General features: G+C 38.4%; 1 protein-coding gene across 2 annotated transcripts in view; it reads left to right on the top strand.

Annotated features, from left to right (window-relative positions):
• ATAD2B (ATPase family AAA domain containing 2B) overlaps positions 1 to 15023 on the top strand; it is an 86923-nt gene that overhangs the window by 52850 nt on the left and 19050 nt on the right. The window contains exons 20-24 of one of the 2 annotated variants that reach the window (XM_082049015.1): positions 9 to 144; positions 467 to 648; positions 3477 to 3636; positions 7070 to 7192; positions 12025 to 12162. In XM_082049015.1, coding sequence (XP_081905141.1) covers positions 9 to 144; positions 467 to 648; positions 3477 to 3636; positions 7070 to 7192; positions 12025 to 12162 — 739 coding nt within the window. Of the gene's footprint in view, positions 1 to 8; positions 145 to 466; positions 664 to 3476; positions 3637 to 7069; positions 7193 to 12024; positions 12163 to 15023 lie in introns of both variants that reach the window. The other variant, XM_082049014.1, reaches the window with a different exon arrangement.

Genomic DNA, 15023 nt, shown 5'->3' with positions numbered 1-15023 from the left:
TTTTTTAGGTTAAATGTATTTTCAGAATCCAGTATGAAGAGGTTTTTTATATTCAAAGACCAAGTGAAGAAGACAGATTGCGATTTTTCAGAGGCTTAATTCTTGATGAGGCAGCAATGCCCCCACCAAGAAGGAAACAGGCTGGTAAACTAAGTTACAGTAAACCCAATAATAATAATTGATCTGAATGTTTTCTTTTGTGATATTTCCCTTTTTCACAAGGTGTGGGTAAATGACACTCAGTATAATTAGTATTTGGCAGTGCTAATGAGTGCCCAGAAGAAATTTTGTGCATTACATTTATCAGCTTTGGAAAATGGAGAGCTGTGGGGTTAAGAACACAGTGATGGTTAGATTGATAAGGCAGATTAAATATACCATAAAATTTGGAGTGGCTTAATCCCAAGAGCCCTTGTGCTGTTAATATTTATTTCCATTGTCTGACTTCCTGTTTTTTTTTCCCTAGCTCTTCGTGCTCTGGAAGTTCTTCCTCTTGCACTGCCGTGTCCTGCCCGTGAGCTGTCGGAAGCAGAGAAACAGCGGATGGAGGACCAGGAAGAGAACACGTTGCGAGAGCTGCGGTTGTTTCTCAGGGACGTTACCAAGAGGCTGGCGACAGACAAACGCTTTAACATCTTCAGCAAACCGGTGGATATTGAAGAGGTCTTGTTTCAGTAACGTGCAACAATGAAGTTGAAACTAGTAGAAAAAGAATAGAAATTAAAGCAAGGAAGTTGATAAGTTAATAAGAAAAATAGATGTTTGATCCATGATCATTCTAATCTAAAATGCTGATTTTTAGCTGGTGAGGTAGTCACAGCCTTGCATGGAGGGTGTTGATCTCTTCTCCCAAGTAGCAAGTGATAGGACAACAGGAAATGGCCTCAAGTTGTGCCAGGGAGGTTTAGATTGGATATTAGGAAAAAATTCTTCCTGGAAAGGGTTGTCAGGCATTGGAACAGGCTGCCCAGGGCAGTGGTGGAGTCACCATCCCTGGAGGGGTTGAAAAGGCATTTAGATGAGGTACTTAGGGACATGGTTTAGTGCCAGAGTTAGTTCATAGTTGGACTCGATGATCCTGAGGGTCTCTTCCAACCAAAGTGATTCCATGATCTGTGATACAAGGAGTGAAGCATGTTCTTTGGCTATACCAGTGACCTGTTGAAAAACCTTGTGCATTGCTGACAATTTTATAACTGAAATCAGCATTTAAAATGCCATCACTCCTATCCCTACCAGTGCTCTTTTAAGTATTTGAAACCATAAATATAATTCTTTAATGAAAGCTTTTACAGCATTTAAGCACAGGCATGGTAATATTGGAAAAGTGATCCGTGTTCTGTATTGTATCAAGCATTAATAGTATTGCTGAATAATTTCAGCAGTAATGCTTGTGGCTGCCATGAATCACAGTGGTAGCGCATTACAAGGCATTAACCGGTCGATCATTGAGTGTGCACGCCTCAACTGATGAGACAGGTTGATCTGCAAATCTGTTTTCAGGTGCTGGTGTATGAATAGATTTGTGTTTGGCCTGACTTTGAGATCAAATGCCGGCCCTCTGCAGGCTTGCTAATTAAAAAAAATAAAAGCTTAATTGCTTATGGAGAGAAGCATCTCTTTCGGAAGACATTAAGAGTTGAATATGGGACATTAGAAGTACGGGATTGGCGAAAGCAGATTTGCAGTCTAAATTCCATGCAGGATGGTACAGGCATCTTTTACAGACCAACGCATTCCCGTCTTCGTTTGAGATTTTCATAGTGTTCTGTAACTGACTACTTTTGAAAGACTGAAAATAGCTCTTTAAGCTGGCAACTTACAGTGTGAGCATGGTCTGAGCAGCAACTTTGATTTTTTATTTTAGTTTGTTTTTGTTTTGTTTTTTTTTAATTAAACTGCTTGGGAGGTCCATTTTTATAGGAAACTTAATATTCACAGTAAAGGCAGTTTCTTCACCCCAAGAACTTGCAGTGTAAACTTACATGAATAAGAGCACATAAAGAGAGAATAAATCACTGTCCTTGTTTTGTAGATGGAGAATTGAAATGTGAACTTGTCAAAAATACATCACAGCACTAGAAATTAAATGTAATCCTCTTCATCCCACCTGGTGCATTTAAGCACAGGACTCTCCTTTTCTCCTAGAGCCTGTCTGCTTGACTTTCTGCGAAAATGTGTTATGTTCATTCCACTCCTACTTGCCTTGCAGAGAATGCTGCTACGTGACAAGTCAAGGATTTTCCCGACTAATTTGGCAGCAATATTTAGTTTCCAGTGAAGATTCTCTCTGATGTGTTAAAAAGGAAGCCCATGGTTTGGCTTTCCATTCACTGCACTAGTTCTCCTCATGGTGCCATAGAGGGAGACAAAAAGGGAATTTTTACCACTTTAGTTTTTCATCATAAATTTCAATGTGTGTATTTAAGGAATTAGGTCACAGACTGTGCTCCACAAAAGTAATGCATTAATGTTAGTATATATTATAATATATTTTTATATGAATGTCTACAGATACTTTATTAAAAAAACCCCACGAACTTCTGGAGCCATTATGGCTTGATCTCAATATGTAGTTAACTCTTTAGTGTTTTGGCAGCCACCATCATATGTGGGTGATTTCAAAAGAAAAAATGCAGTACTGTTTCTGAGGCTGTCAGTATTTTTAATTGGTTGTGATCTTAATCACATTGAAACATTCAAGTATAGGGATTTTTTTCTTAAAGTAAATCACCAAAAAAATATCTATTAATTTGTTAAGTTTGGTACAGCAGCTGTGCTGATGCATTTGACTATCAAGCTTGAGCCCCTTATGGTACCATTAATTAAGTACTTTTTAATGTGCCCTAGTGGATGGTAAATCTCCAATTATGAGCTAAGCTCATAGTCAGCAGTGAACTCTTGACACAAAGCTTTTTCTTTAGACCGTCCTTCTTTATGGTCAGTCTAATGTCTTCAATCAATTAAACCTGATGTTTTTTGTTGAACGAGTGATCGAAGGAACTATTCAATAAAAGATATATAGAAGCTGATAATTTGAGCCTTTGGTGTAACGAAAACTTTACCTATAAGGTGCACAAAATATAGTTTCCCTAGTTTTCTTTTGGGTTTTAAGTAAGGCTGTTTGGTTTTGCCTTTGCAACCCAAGACAGTGTTATAACACTGTCAAAAAAACCCAGTCTAAATAAAATTAAAGATACATTTCTGTTAAAATGATTTGCCTCAAAAATACCATTACATTTATTTAGAAAGATAAATTGGTGAGCTACTGAAGAAAAAGCTTTAGAAGTCCTGTGTTTTATTTAGTCTGATAAAACTTCCTTTTTCAATATAAAGTGGTTTAGAAATGAAAATGTTTAGTGAATGTATTAGAGGTAAGCATGTGGAATGAATAAGAATCTAAAGATGTGAAACTGGCAATGTTCAAATGGAATGCGTATGGTCCTGTGTCATTTCTATATGCTATTTGCTTATAGGTTTCAGATTACCTTGAAGTTATCAAAGAGCCAATGGACCTGTCAACAGTAATAACCAAAATTGATAAACACAACTACTTAACAGCTAAGGATTTCCTAACAGATATCGACCTGATCTGCAGCAATGCTTTGGAGTACAACCCAGACAAAGACCCTGGGGGTAAGGACCGACTTAGTTTTGGCCTACCAAAACCCGAGAGCCTGGGATTTAATCACGTATTTGGTTACTATTCAGACATTTAAATAAACTGCATGCTAGGTGATAATTAGGATAAGCAAGCCCTCAGGGTCTGTGCTTTTAGTATTCCGAGGCCTGTGGTGCACTGGGGGATGTTAAAAGTGCAGGAGAAGTAGAGCATTCGGAGTTGTTTTCTAATCAATTAGGTTTTGTAGTTCCTTTTCAAATTTGCTAGCTCCTTTTCAGTGAATAGACTTTGTATCTGTAACGAAACCCCGACGTAATTTGGAGAGCTCTGCAGAGACTCCTGCACGCGGCCTGGCAGTGGCCTGCTTTTATTTCCACGTTGGCTTAGAACATGAAACTCACACACAGAAATTAAGAACTGTGTATTTGGGGATGGAAATAAAAGCGGATAAATCATCAGGCAAGGAAGTCAGTTGCAGCTGATTAGGCAAGATTATGCGGTATTGTCTTGACGAGGCGTGATGGGATGCTTTCAATTAAAATGGAATTTGCAGATTGGAATGCACCGAAAAGCTGGTCACACTCAAAACTAAGGGAGGAACATGTTGTGTACTCTTCACTGGGGCTGTCTTACACTGAACGCTGCCACAACAGCCTTTCCATGGGCAGCTTCCAGAGCCACTGATAAAACAGCAACACAAAAGCACCCTTTGAAATCAGTTCTATTTGATATAACTAATCCTTGGAAACCTGGGTCCATCTGCAAACACAGTCCAATGTGTTAAAATGTTTTTCATTAGATCTTCTGAAACCATTTTACCGGGTTAAAGCCTGATTTTCTGTGTTTTTCTTCTCAAATTTTTTATTTTCTGAGACATTTGCAAATGTCTCCTATGGACGGACTACACACAGTATAGTCTGGTCAAGTAGTTACGCTTGTTTTTCACGTTTGCCTTTTGAACATACCGCTCGTTCTTATCTGTAGAAAATAAACTTTACTGCTTCAACTTTTGATATTTTATTTTACAACTAAAAAAGTACATGGATAAAATACAGCAAAAGGTTTTCTGTCTTCCTCATAAGACACTTTTGAGGACTTTTAATGTGTAATTGAAATGAACTAATCAAAGGCCTTGATGGGCACTTGGGATTCCAAGTGTCTCTGAAGAGTGCGTGTTCAGAAGATGAGAACTGTGAGACATACCGCTTGTTTTTAGGCCATTTGGATCTGTGGGCTTGGTTTAATTCTAGGAAATGTGGTCTAAAGAGGTTTTTTTTATAAGTTTTAAAGCAGATACTATGGGACTACAGACTTCTAGGCTTAGATCTGTTCAGGATAAACAACAGGAGTCACAGATTCCGTGTGGCAGAAACAGAACAGCAAAGACAGCTTGGGGAACGTTTAGTGGCAGAAGTTGTCACTGAGCTCATCCAAAGACAAAAAATCTGAAATATATGTAGGGAACAAAAAAGGGACATTTTGGTTTTCAGGACTGAGCTGGGATAAATGGATCTGGCTAGTTCTAGGTTAAGTTTTGGGCTGAAGTTTCTCATCATTGCGTAGGTAATGAAAAACAGTTCTGTCCTCTGCGTTGTGAGCAGTTGATGATGTATTGTTCTTCTGGCATGCAAGAATACTCGAGCTTTTGTATGAATACTCTGCTGAAACAGGGCGTCATGTGTGTTCTCAGTAAGCATTACATGCGTTCAGATGCGTTAACTGAATATTAAGCTGTAAATGTTCACATTCTTTAAAGCTGGGTGTATATGGTCGCCTCTGGTTCATGCTTGAATCTGCAGATCAATCACGCTCTACCTGCTCCTGTCCTGTTGGTCAGTTGGAAAGGCAATAAGAGTATCAGACCAGCTGGTTTTATACGCAGTACAGATATTCAAAACTGGCTTCTTTGGGGTTCTTTTCCTGGTGCTTTGCTGTAAGATTTCAGATAAATTATATAGTAAGATACATTGTGGGGTTTTGTTTGTGGTTTGTTTTGTTTGTGGAAACATAACCAGTCTGTGTTAGTCATAATAGTGTAGTATTTCACACAGACAATGTGTCAACGAGGCAAAGTCTTGCCCATCGCAGGCTGTGAGGAAAGTGGTAGATCAGTCAAATACTCTTGATTTGATTTTCCCCCCCCCCCCCCCCCCCCCTTTTTTTTTTCTTGTGAGGGCATCTTAAGCTTTATCTGACCAACTTTGCAAAGTCTAATATCACAAAATAACATCCGCAAAGAACGCAGTATACTTTGCGATCATAAAACATAATGCTTCACAAATATATGTGAGTAAACATTTTGAGTTTCTGCTTGATTGAAGTGGTGGCAAATTTCCCCAGAAAACCTATGTAGGACTCATTTGAGCTGGATATTGGATACTTTTTTTTCACTCAGCTGTAAAATTTGCTGTTTCTAGAATTATAAACCTTGTTTAATAAATGTTCACTGATATTCTTAATTGTTGTCTTTAGTGATTATTAAAGCAGATCAAATCTACTAATTGTATCATATGTTGTAGACATTAATGTTGATATTTGCTGTTGAAGTACCTTCATCAACTGGAAAAAGTAATTCAGTATGGATGAACTGACAAATTAATGTTTGTACTAAAAGCCAACAATGAGTGTAGGCCTACTTATTAAGTTACAGTTACTTTTCAAATTTCAACAGTGTCGGAGTAATTTCTTTTGTGTGTTTCAAAGGTATGGGAACTAGGCTTCTCTGAAAAAATGTTTGTTTCATGAGTCACCTTTAGGCTTCCAGTGTGGGCAGTATGTTTTGTCCTATTCCCCAAATAGAGATGAAAATGCAGCAAACTCGAGGTTTGTTTCTTGCCAGTTTTCCTGAATGGATTAAAATGAATAATAGCTATTCAATATAAAGAACAAAGTAATCTTTTAGCACAATTTGGAATTTTCTACCAGTTATTAAATAAAAATTAAACAATAATTTAAGGTTAAAAAGCAACAGGGAAGGAATATGAGCAAGCTGGGCCTACGTTACAGATTCAGGAGACATCCAGTATGATTTTCCAGGCAGTATAATTGTGTGAATGTTCCTCGACTCCAGTGGGTAAATTCACTCCTGGACAAGTCTCTTGTTACTCCTGGGACTCTACTTCATTATGCTGGGTAGAAACTGGCTACACCTGCTGATTCTAGCAAGTTTCTAAGGGTTGTAAGTTGATTTAGGTGTGTTCATCATTCACTGTTTGTTTAGAAATGCCTCTGTTGTTTAAACTTTGAAAACTCCTATGTCAAATAGCTGGGTTGCGATTTTTGAGTGTGCTGGGGTATTGATCCATCTACATTTTCATACTTTTGTAATATTTCTGAGTTACTTCTGTCTGTATCAGTTGTGTAGTATACAATGCATAACAAGATAGAAATGGTAAAGAATTTACGTAATTGTGATAAAATTAACAAGTGTGTTGTCCTGTTTTCTAGATAAAATAATTAGACACAGAGCTTGTACTTTGAAGGACACTGCTCATGCTATCATTGCTGCTGAACTGGATCCTGAATTTAATAAGATGTGTGAAGAGATCAAGGAAGCAAGAAGAAAAAGAGGTATGTTTAACTTCTTTTAACATAGCATATATGGGATAGAAAACAAAACCTACAAATGCCCATAGAAAAATTTAAATTTAAGGTGAAATACAGAATGGGTGTCAGACTCAGGCAACACATGTTAAGGGGTGACTGAGCTTGAAACTTGTCTACTTTTCCCAACTACGCGAGCTGGTCTGACAAGGCACCGTTGTTGTTTATGAAAGAAGGATGCGTTGGCTGTTGGTACAAAAAGTATTGGAGAATATGGTGAAGAGGTGGGTGTTGGCATTCCTGTACTGACTGAAGATGTGGTGACACAAGAGCTGTGTGCTAAAAATACCGTGAAATAACAACTATGATTAGGGAGAATGGCATTTAAAACGGTGGATTTTCAGTTCAGCCTGGCATGTGCACAGTGTACTTTGGGTGATAATCGGTTGATTTTTTTGTATTGAGAAACAGTATTACATTCACATGGAGGGAAGCGTGAGACTGACATTAGTCCAGAATCAGGAAATATAACCTCCTACATTTGAGGACATCACTGACTTTAGTTTTTGTTTAAATTAGTGCAGTTGTTTTCAGCTTGGAGTCCGTAGACCTCCAAGTCTGTCCACAGCTTCTGAAGTGACCACCAAAGGTAAACATAAGGCCAAACATATTCCCAGTAGTGCTCTGTTCACGTGAAAGATACTGTACCTCTATGGGAAGTTTCTAAAGTTCTGAAATTGAAAAAAAAATTGAAAATCACTGAACTATGACATTAGAACAAAATTTCGTGCTGATTTAGGGATTAATGATTTCAGTAATTGCAGCTCTGCCTTGGTGTTTCCTGCTTTTGAAAAAATAACCTACATGATTGTATTTCTAGGTTGAATTTGGCTGGTCTTAAGTTACAGCTGCTGGTTCTTGAAATACTTCAATCAGTAGATTGAAGACCTTTTATTAATAAATTTCTTTGAACTATGCAAGCATCTATAGGCTTTCTCTTCTTCAGGTTTAAACAGATACAGTTCCTTTTATTTTTCCATTCAGTCATGCTTTTTTTGTCTATTTCTCTACAAGCTTCCAACGTGTGTCTTGAATTGTGGATAAGAGAACCAATTGTAATTCACTGTGGCTGTAAAATAGAGCTAACATAATGCCTTCATTTCTCCTTTGTACTTTTCTATTAGAAGTATAAGAATATTCACAATTCTGGCCTTAGTGCCACGCTGAGAGCTGTGCTCAGTTAATTATCCATTATGAGTCCCCCACGATTGTTGAAGGTTCTTGCTTCTCAGGTTAAAGCAACAGTTTGTGAGAGATTTTTTGTTAGAGAGTGACTGGGTAGCTTCTAAATCCCTCCTTGCAAGAACCAACTGGAACGCTGCCCCTCTCTTTGTGACAGTGACCAAGTAATAGATATTTCTGGGGGACAAAACCTGCAGTTTCTGCAAGAGGTGGGTTTTCAGAAGTCATCATTAAGGTTGATGGTGTCACGCAATGAACTTGTAGAAAAAGAAGATACTGTTGGTGTCAGATGCTGGTTAGCGGACCTTCAGATGTAGGTAACTAGCAGTACCAGTTGTTTGTGAGTGACAACAGGTCACATACAGCGACGGACAGGCTTCAAAGTGCATTCTGCACAGTGGTGTGGAAACTGTTAGGGTGTCACAGATAACCTGCAAGTCACATTTCAGAGATGCTCGTGCTTTTGGACCACATCGTGGTGGTTTCAAGAACAAACGTGCTCTGCAGTTTGTCCAGTTGCGGAGTGTGGAGGGCTGGGATCACTTACTGGATTAGCAAGGACAGAACATTTGGAATGCATGGAAGAGGCTGTTTTAGATTTAACTGGTTATGAATGAAGAAAAATTTATCAGGCTCTTGAGAGCTGGGGAAACCTCATGTTTAAGGCAATCACAGGGGATCATTCTATCCCTGGATCAGGAGTTATTGAAGACTGTGATGTAGAACATCAAGAAGATGGGACTTCAGGCCCATAGTCTTGGCACTGGTAATGGATGGAAAGGATGTGAATGCTGACCAACCTTCCCATTACTTCCATTTTGTTCTGCAGAATATGCTCAGCAAGACAGCAGATCAGCAAAATCACCATCCATCTGCTGGTCTAGACTTTGACATGTACCCTGTTTTGTAACATTTTGGAAGAGGGATGACAAAGGCGTATACTGGCCTTTTCTTGTTTTGATTGGATATCCATGAGGTTATTAAGGGATTTCTGGTTTCTTCTTTGGATTGATGACCAGATGGTCAGGTGTAGAAGTAACCCTGAGATTCTGCTTCCTCCCCTCTGCTTCATACAAGTATATTTTGAAATGATAGAATGTTTCAGTGAGGAGGTATTGAGGAAAACTGTGTAAACTATTCCTTTTGCTGTCCAAAAGCTTTGTGCAACTGGTCACCTAAATGGAAGAGTGGTTGCTTATACTGGGCTGTTTTCCTCAGTGGAGCTTCCCGATGAAATCACGCAGAGTGGGGCAGCCAGCCTTGTCATCTGACCAGTGGATGAAACAAAGTGGTGGGGGATTGAACCCTTCAGTACTTCTTTTTAGTATCAACAAAAGATGTCCAAGCAAGACCTTAAATGAATGTTGATGCTGAAGTCACAGCGAGTGGGCTTCATCGTGTGATGCACAGCAGGCTTTTATTCAGCTCCAAGTGCCCTAAGCTTCTCTTTTCATCGTCCTTTCAAAGTGCCGGACTAGGGTGTATAAAGTCTGATGGGGAAGAAACCCCACTGGGTGTCTGCATTTCTCTGCACATACCCTGTTTCCCTGAAAATAAGACAGGGTCTTATACAATTCTTGCTCCAAAAGGTGCTTACTTTTTTACATGTGTAGCTGCCTAGACACTACTTAAATTGACTTTTTAAATGAACCGTAACTAGGGCTTATTTTTTGAGTAGGGCTTATATTTTGAGCATCCTCAAAAATCCTGAAAATATATGCTAGGGCTTATTTTCAGGGTAGGTCTTATTTTCAGGGAAACAGGGTATGTCTGGACTCAGCTTGACACAGGATCCTACCATCAAACCTTACCAGCGTTAAAATTCTTAGCTTGACAACAGAACTCTTGTGGAAGAAGGGCAATAATGCAAACAGTGGACTGTGGGCAAAAGAAAAAGAAAGTCCAGGTTTATCATGCAAAGCTACTATCGGTTCTTGGACTGAATGTTACACTTGTATTAATACCTTCTCAGAGGAGGTCAGAGGAGTGTTTCGGTCACAGATTGGATCAGGTTTTGGGTGGCTGTGGCCATCAGAAAGGAAATTTGCCTTCTGACAAAAGCAATGTGCCCTATACTCGGCTAGATTTTGGCCAACATTTTCTTGGCTACGTTTGGAAAGACTCCAGCGTGAGATGTGGATGGAATTGAGCAAGCTGATCTGCATGAGGCTTCTAATAGGTTCTCTGGAAATGTTATCCAGTGTTTCTGTCTGGAATCCCAGAGGAGTCTGGAAGGCAAGGGACACATAGTGTAGGCTTTTTAATCTTCACTCAGTTAAAAAGCCATTGATTTTCTGATTTGTGCCACGTATTAGCTCTTAATTTATTTCCAGGATACTGAAGATGAGGGTTAAGGCTAAAAAGCTCCATATCCATTTTCTTCACAATTCTCTTGGCAAGTTAGTTAGCAATCTTACACAGGTTTAAAATGGAAGGTATTTTCTGCATCACTTTCTTTTTCCATGACTTTTCTGTTTTTGTGATAGATCTGCCTTTTTTATTTAGTACTGAGACTGGTGACCAATCTCAGAAGAGGTACTGCAGTTTAAGAGAGTGATAAACTAGATGACAAAATTATGATAGTATCTAGAAGTTAAACTAGAATTTATTGTTCTTTTGTTACCGAAATGAGGTGCTGTTATTGAAACACTGCAAACCCAAGAATAACAAGTTCTAAGTTGGTAAATTAAAGAAAAATACTAGATTATTGAAATTTGCAGCATCTTGTTGAAACAAGCAGCTAACAAGGTGGAAGTGGTGGATGTTTCAAGTAATAAAATAGATTTGATATGCAGTTTAAAATACACATAATCATGTCTAGAAACTTGTGCTGTAGCTTTTAACTGTGAGGTGAGAGTTTCTTTCTGAATCTTTTAGTTTCTGCATCCATCAGTTTTAGAGGTTCTTGACAGATCTTGGTCACTCAGCTCTGGTTACTACTGGAGACACGATAGGACATTTTGAAGACACTTAGTAGATGGATGGGAAACTCTAATTCACAAATATGGAAGTTCAGAGATCTGTTAATGGCTTTAAGATGTGCTTAACCAATATGAAACTTTTCATTTTTTCAATTTAATTAAAAACCATTTGAAATAGTAGAAGCTATGAGATGAACTTAGATTACAGAAAGCAAACCAGACTTTTTGTTAAAAGCAGAATCACATCATATTGACTCTGAGATGGATCCGTTTTACATAACATAGATCATGGTGACAATCCAGATATTCTTTTTGATGTGGTGTGCGATGGCATTATGAATTGCCACTTATTTTAAATTATCTATTTAAAATTAGAAGAAAAAATGAAACTGTCAATAAGAATTTGCTTTATAGAGGAAATACAGATAGAAGAATGCAATCTTTGGGTCCCCAAGTGTGAGAGCGAGTCATATTTTTCTAAGCCATCAGAGCTGACAGTTTTAAGACCATGTAACCAGTAAGTTATTTTGTCAGTACAAAACAAATATTCTTGATTCTAATCTTTGTTTTGAATGTCCAACTAAATATTAATTGATGTGTTCTGATTGCAGTGTGGTATTCCACGTTCCTTTTAAAATTCAGTAGTTTTATGCTGCTTGGTTTATTTAAATAGGTATGGTTGTCTTCTGTACGCAGGCTTATCAGTAACAGCAGAACAAGTGAATCCTCACGGTTCCACTGTACGGAAGACAGAAGCCAGAGTCGAAGAGGCTTTTCGGAACAAAACCAAACCCCCAATGGCGGTGTGGGCCAACTCTGCGAATAAATGTGCATGTGAGTACCTGGGTGATAAGTGTGCAAAATCAGAGGTGCTTCCACTGGCAGACATTTAAAAGGTGTCTCTGCTACTGTTTACTTATTATTTCCAGAAGTAATTTTAGTCATGAAACACATGAAATTTTAGGAATGGTTCTATGAAATACTCTTTTTCTGACCACATGAAATCTCTGCACAAGAAGTTGTAAAGAAGCAGGATTTCTGTTTTTGTGATAAACTTTTTTTAATGTAGTATGAGTTACTTTTTCTTTGTAAAAAAGTATTTTCAGTATGACTCTGATCCAATGAGAATATTGCTTTTATCTGCTTAAGTGTAAAAATTTGTTTACTCTGTTTGTGTATTCACAGGTATATACACCTATATGCTGCTTCATGCTCTCTCACATGCACTATAGTTATTCATCTCCTGTCCTCAATATATAAGACTATCACATGAAAAGTTAGAAAAGAGATGACCAATTTAACTGTTTTCCTTTACGTCACCTGGTTTTCGATATTCAATACCCATTATTGGAGGGTGTTAATATACTCTCCCTGTAGCCTACTGGATTAGTCCAATTGATCAAAATCTAGATTTGTGAGGAGTGACTGTTTAACTGTGCTGAGGTAATCAGAGGCACTGCTAGTTATTTCTAGAGGTAAGTTGATTAGAAAAGGTAAATGCACAACAGGGTTTTTTGTTGTTATAAACAGAATAAAGACTGTAAGAGGAAGTGAATATGAGGGATATACCGATAGTTGTGCACGGCTTTCCTGCTGAAGATGTGGGATCCATTATCGATATATTATTAATAGCATTATCAATTATTGCTTAGTAGGCAAACTGATAGATTAGAGCTGACAGATTTCACTGCTGCTTGTGCTCTCCGTCATGGTGCTTTTCCTTGATGAGAAAGTGTTTTCAAGGCACAGCGGTAACTGTCCAGAGATGAACATTGTTTATATATGAATGATAGTGTTGATGTCAAATAGTTTAATTAATTAGAGGTGTGTGGTTTTATTTCCTGAAGCTGTAATTTCTTCTGTTAAAGGAATTAAAGTCAATTGTACAGAGTTATGGCTGGAATAAATTGTTACATAATAAATGGATGGTGTGGATCTGAGCTGCTCTCTATTCATTTGGCAGCTTGTGCAGAAACACAGAGGGGAGGGAAAGAATTTGCAACTTCTTTTTAGTTTCCTGTGCAACCCAAGGTGGATGTTCTCACTCTGGCTGATGTACAGAGCGCTTCCCTGGCTCTGTGTGCGGTGCAGCTAGACAGCAGGTTTATGGATGTCCAAGCCGGACATCTCTTGGGAAGAGAGTGACCCATTACTGGTGACTTGTATTATATAAATAGAAGCTCTGGTGCCTCTGCTGTCTTCTCCACCTCATGATGGAGATGTGGTGGCTGTTGTTGGAAAACTAGAGCCAGGGGCTGAGAGAAACTGCCAATGTTTCTGTGTGGCCAAAAAGAAAAAGAAGTTAGTGTTAAGGCACTCTCCCTGCTGGTATTTTGGTGATTTAGGTTGGAAGGCTAGAAAATTTGAGGCTTGATGGTGTTTGGGACTATGATCAAATGAAAATCGGCCTTTTAATGCTGAGTCTGGGTGAGGTAGCGAGTCCAGGGGGATGTGACACGTCGAGTAATCGAGAGAGAGAAGCAGAAGTTGATGAGCAGGCAGAAATCTGCAGAAGAATTCAAGTAGTCTATGAGCACACTTAAAGATTGATGTGGTAAGTACAGGAGAGACTGGAAACTCGGAGGAGATACAGACTTGGATGGGTGTTTGGAGGAAGGAGCTTTTGAGTAGGTGAGAGCAGAACTGAGCATATTGTAGGGAGCTCGAGTAGCAGCAAATTAAAATACATGGTGAATTGGGATTGTATAAATGAAAGAACAAAGTTTAGTGAAGGGATTTCTGAACAGAGAGAATTTTAGAGGTAGAATGCAAATTTTTTTCATGGTCAAGAACCAAGGTTTGTTTTTTAAGACTAAAATGTATTACATCAGCAGAGTAAAAAGGACAGTGATTCATCTATTTTAATTATGCAGGATTAAAAACTGTACTTTCCAATTAATAATTCTGAAAATCTTCCAATTTTTCTGCTGTTTGAACTTGAATTAATCTTTTTCCTTAGATAAATCTAAGGGAAAAAAATCGCACATTAATAAAATCAAACCATCTTCAAGGTCTTTTCCAACCTAAATGACTCTGTGATTATTTTCCTGATGAAATTATTTTTTAGGAGCTTTGTTTACAGTATTTTTAGAAGATAGCTGCAGAAAGGTCTATTCAGATGAAACACTTGAGAACTCTAAAGGGAATTATTGTCAAGCATCTTCTCTCAAACCAGAGTGAACTCCAGGCAGTGCAGGAGCCTTCCCCAGGTTAAAGCCCTGTTTAGTGGTCAGGACCAGTACAGAGAGAACAGGAGTTGGTTCATCATGTATTGGTTTGTTTTCTGAGGTTATATATTTTGTATGAAGCTTCATCTAGTTTTTCGGCTGCCTATTATTTTGTGATTTAACTTTTCTAATGTATTTCAGATTTTTTTGAAAATTTTATTTTATTAGGCCAGGTGGGCTATCAGAAGTGCGGCACAAACCAGTTGTTCGCTTTGAAGGCACAGCGATACACATTCCTGAGCTGGATTTAATCAGCGACTTCCATTTCCCTTGCTGAACGTGCACCTGCAGTGGAATGTGTGGAATATATAGGCTAGATGAGTTTAAAAAGTATTGCATTACTAGAAGTTGCTGAAAACGCGTTTGGGAGAGTTCTGCCAGCGATAATTTAAAAAATTTCCATATTGGCTGTGTATTTTGGGAAAAGCGCAAGTGTTCTGGTGGGAACGTAGAGTGGGACGTGGGGCA

This window comes from Streptopelia decaocto (genome assembly GCF_964273445.1).
Source record: "Streptopelia decaocto genome assembly, chromosome: 3".
Lineage (NCBI taxonomy): Eukaryota > Metazoa > Chordata > Aves > Columbiformes > Columbidae > Streptopelia > Streptopelia decaocto.
This window is presented reverse-complemented; position numbering and strand designations above follow the sequence as displayed.